Raw genomic sequence first — 3,916 nt, forward strand, 5'->3', positions numbered from 1 at the left:
CACCCTTACCGACCAGGTGCTCGTCGACGTCATAGATATCACGCACAATGGTGATACCTACCTCGCGGGGCACCGACAGGATACCGTCCCATCCCTGAGGCTGTCCCGTGGTGAAGTTGTTGTCCTCGGTGATCCAGCCGATCAGGACGTCCTTCCCGTCCTTGTCGGTGTAGATGCTGTTAGCGTACCAGTCACTACGGTCCGACACGCCCACCATCAGAGGCGTGAATAGTCCCGCCTCAGGATCGACCTCCACGCCGCAGCCACCACCAGAAAATGAACCTGTGGCCCACATCGGGTACCGGTTCGGGTCGCCCTCAGCGGCGAACAGCATCACATTGTGGAGCTCACCGTCCTCATCCGTCATCTCACGGTAAATGGTGGTCTCAAAGTTGAAACCCCAGCTTCCACTGTACTTGGAGAACGTCGTGTTCTTCTCCTGGGCGAGTAGGAAGCCCTTGTACTCCCAGTTGATGTAGTCTTCAGCGTGGTACAGGAAAATGCGGGGGCCGACGTCGTGGATACCTCCAGCCACCAACAGGTAGTTGCTGCCGTTTGAGGCGTCATGACCAAAGTGGGCGTCAAGTGACTTCGAGTGGACCGGCATCGGGTCACGCCAGCCGGTCACGTTAAGACCCTGCGGCGGCAGCTCGATCAAAGGCTCGCTGCCCTTCTGCCAGGTCTTTCCGCCATCGTCCGTGGTAGCGTACACGACATGCTCACCAAAGAGATACTCCTTCTTCCACGAAATGGGGAGAGCAGTGACACCCGTGTAGAAGACGGTGTGCTTACCGTCGATAGCATTGTTCATGGCGAAACCCGAGAACACACCAAGGTTGTCCCACTTGTCCTCGAACGGGTGGAGCGCATCTGGGTAATCCTCCCAAGTCACCTGGTCTTTTGACACGGCGTGGCCCCAGGTCATGTTGCCCCAGATCGTTGAATTCGGGTTGAGCTGGTAGAACATGTGATACAGACCGGTGGCCTCGTCATAGTACGGCGCGCACGGATCGTTCATCCACTTTTCGCGAGCTTGGAAGTGGTAAACCGGACGGAACTGCTCGAAAAGCTCAGTTCCAGGAACAGCTTCCACGACATCGGCGCAGGCAGTCTCGGGGCTGAAGACCAGGGCAGCAACAAAAGCACCGAGGGCAAGGACGCTCGGGATCACCTTCATGGCTGGTTCGTAAAAACTGTCTGAAGATCGAGTGGTGTTGGATCTGCTTCGGCGCTGCGAAGTAAGTTGTGCAATGGACAGCGAGTCACGTGCAGTCTACCATTGTTGGACTGGCACTGCGGGTTGGCCCCGGCTCGTGGTGCTCCGCTGTGTCTGTACTTGAAGTTGGGACGGAATTAACAATGCGTTTCCCTTGACGAGGTCGTTTTTGAGTCCGCTTTGCGCGTCTTCTGCACGAATGTGCAACGTGTCGAACTTGATTTACTTCAGATTTCAATGATTTGGCTGAGACGTTCGAAAACCTCTGATATCGTATATCCAAACAACGCAGTTATAGTTTTCCTTACACATGGTTGTTAGAGAACCTGTTTGATTCTGTTATCCCTGATATCTGTAGTGCTTATACAGGTCAATCTGACACACATCCGAGCGGTTAAGTTCAAGTTGCGTGACCGACCAAGCAGCCATGCTCCGACAGCTGTCCTGGCAGAGGCACCGCAAGCTCGTCGAAACAAACCTTTGGTTATACCTTAGCAGGACGTCATCAAAAGAGACAAACTTGTTCGCGCCAGGACTTCACCGCCGTAGCGCGCTCCACAAGTATAGCAGATATCGGCACAGGGCGAGCTCCATATCTCGAGGATGCGAGCATTAGGCGTGCACGAGTGCATTTAAGCAGAAACGAAGCCCCCCATGCAAAGCAGCTAGATCACTCAAGAGCCGGCAAGAAACTCGACCATACGACCGAACCTCTGGGACGAGTAGAAAAACGGAGCGTTTTGATTGCATGTACCGGTGCTTGTGCCGGGCATTGCCAGATTTCGTCAAGCGCGCTGATAAAACTGTGAACTTTGAGGTATTTCATCGTTGCCAAGTGAAATGCATTAAGAGCATTACAGTCTGTTACTTCTAACAACTACGAATATGCCCGGCCATCAGGCGTTTTATAAGAGGTATTCAAAAACGCAGCTTCGAAACCGGATTTAAGCTTGAATGCAGCTCCAGCACCGGTGCTGGCAATATACCGTACTGGACACGGAACCAGGATTTTGGGTCTTTCAACTGTGGCGTGGATGAGTCGCATAGCCCGCTTTGTAGATCCGACCCTTCCTCCAACATGCATTTTGTAAACCGACAACATAACATGACCGCATCGATTCCTTACAACGCTTATTAAGGTCTGATGCGGAAAAAAGATTTTGGTTTTAATGATAAAAAACAATAATCTGAATTGTAGTTGCGATATAATTGTTTTGCTTGCTGATTGAATGCTTGAAAACTACAGAGCGGTTTTACCATTAAACGGGCTCAAATTGTTTTATTAACATCGAATTATTGAATTACGCTGCAACCCCAGAACGTTGCTTTATAGTCTGGTGTCTTCCAGAGCAACGCAGCTAACCATACACTACTGTTTCGGTCGCGGTTTCCAATTTCTATACTGCTCATGGCGGGACAAATTACTGCCTTACTGGTACTGTTGAAGATACTACTAGTGTTGTCAATTATGTTTGAATCTATACTACTCTTGTCAAATCCCCAACACTTCACTCCAGTGGAGTATGAAGGAGGTCTTACTCCAAGGAGTCAATTTTCTTGAGCTTCGTTACCCCGATTGGCAGTTCGTTCTAAATTATATTTTATTATCCAGTCGCTGAGCACATCCAACTGTTGTCCACGATTGTCTGGAGGAAAGATGTCTGACGAAAACGTTTAGGAATAACGATACAAAATATATATTCTGTATCGTAATTTTCACGAAATATGTTTCAGTGATTTTTTGTAATTTTCACTGGAATACCACAGAGTAATCTATTCGTCATTTATTCGGATTTTATCCAGATATTCACATTTTTCAAGCTTGGCATTTATTTTTAATTTAGACTTTTAGTGATCATCGCCAATTGCGAGCAAGACGAGCTCTGGCGTTCTTCCACCAACTAACGTTCTTTACTGTTGGTAGCGGTAACATTTCCACACTCCAGCTTTGCGTTAGCGGAGCGGGCAAAAAATAAAGAAAGTGAATGATAAAATCCTGGATGTACCAACGCTATTCGTTTGGTTCTTTTTCAGTGAGCTACATTGTGGTCATTTACGGCTATCTAACGACTACCTATGTCCCGGGGATGCAGACGTCTCTTGCCCATCTGCATCTTCCAGCGCCAGGCCGAAACCTCAGACACTGGAGCCCCTATCCTTGCTTACATGGTGACGGCCGCGGTCTCCGAAGGAGCCAGTGTCCAACATCCACTGCTGTGTGAGCAAGCACGCCTCCAGGAGACCAACGATATTGATACTAGCGAAGAAAGCATTGACTGAAGTGGGTGTTATTCATGGCGGCATAACCATTTTCACTAGAAGCATTTAGGATTTTTTTTTTCAAATTGGAGATTTCGGCCCAAAGTTTTGCTGTGATAAATATTCCGGCTTGAAATAAATAACTACTCAAAAATTATGGTAAAAATACGTAATTGTAGAAATATGAGATATCACACTGTGAAAACCCAACACTTCAGAATCGAGCTTCGATAAGGCAAACCTCCAGCGATACCAGGACTCTTTAGTTACTAAAACATAAATGAACCACCATGATTTCAACGACCCCTCGAATTTGCTTTAAAACCCGAAACTTTCATTGGTCTGGCTACGCTTGCATCTCCGTCAACCTACTTACCGTATTCGTTTGTAGGACTCCTCTCTGGATACTTGTAGGAAGCACGATAGCATGTCTTGATGCCC

The 3,916-nt window shown here is 48.2% G+C and overlaps 3 protein-coding genes across 3 annotated transcripts in view; 1 reads left to right on the forward strand and 2 right to left on the reverse strand.

Moving 5' to 3' along the window:
- Positions 1-1,177, reverse strand: part of PPTG_09926 (hypothetical protein) — a gene marked incomplete at both ends in the record, with an annotated part of 1,369 nt that extends 192 nt beyond the window's left edge. Inside the window, one exon of the mRNA XM_008905713.1 lies at positions 10-1,177. Within this exon, the coding sequence (XP_008903961.1) occupies positions 10-1,177 (1,168 nt within the window). The remainder of the gene's footprint in view (positions 1-9) is intronic.
- Positions 1,178-3,292: 2,115 nt separating this feature from the next.
- On the forward strand, positions 3,293-3,496 carry PPTG_22711 (hypothetical protein; the record flags this gene model as incomplete). Its single annotated transcript, XM_008905832.1, has 1 exon — positions 3,293-3,496. The coding sequence occupies one exon, from the start codon at positions 3,293-3,295 to the stop codon at positions 3,494-3,496; it is 204 nt and encodes a 67-aa protein (XP_008904080.1).
- Positions 3,497-3,809: 313 nt separating this feature from the next.
- Positions 3,810-3,916, reverse strand: part of PPTG_09927 (hypothetical protein) — a gene marked incomplete at both ends in the record, with an annotated part of 2,416 nt that continues 2,309 nt past the window's right edge. Inside the window, one exon of the mRNA XM_008905714.1 lies at positions 3,810-3,821. Coding sequence (XP_008903962.1) covers positions 3,810-3,821 — 12 coding nt within the window. The remainder of the gene's footprint in view (positions 3,822-3,916) is intronic.

Source organism: Phytophthora parasitica, assembly GCF_000247585.1.
Source record: "Phytophthora parasitica INRA-310 unplaced genomic scaffold supercont2.21, whole genome shotgun sequence".
Classification (NCBI taxonomy): Eukaryota; Oomycota; class Peronosporomycetes; order Peronosporales; family Peronosporaceae; genus Phytophthora; species Phytophthora nicotianae.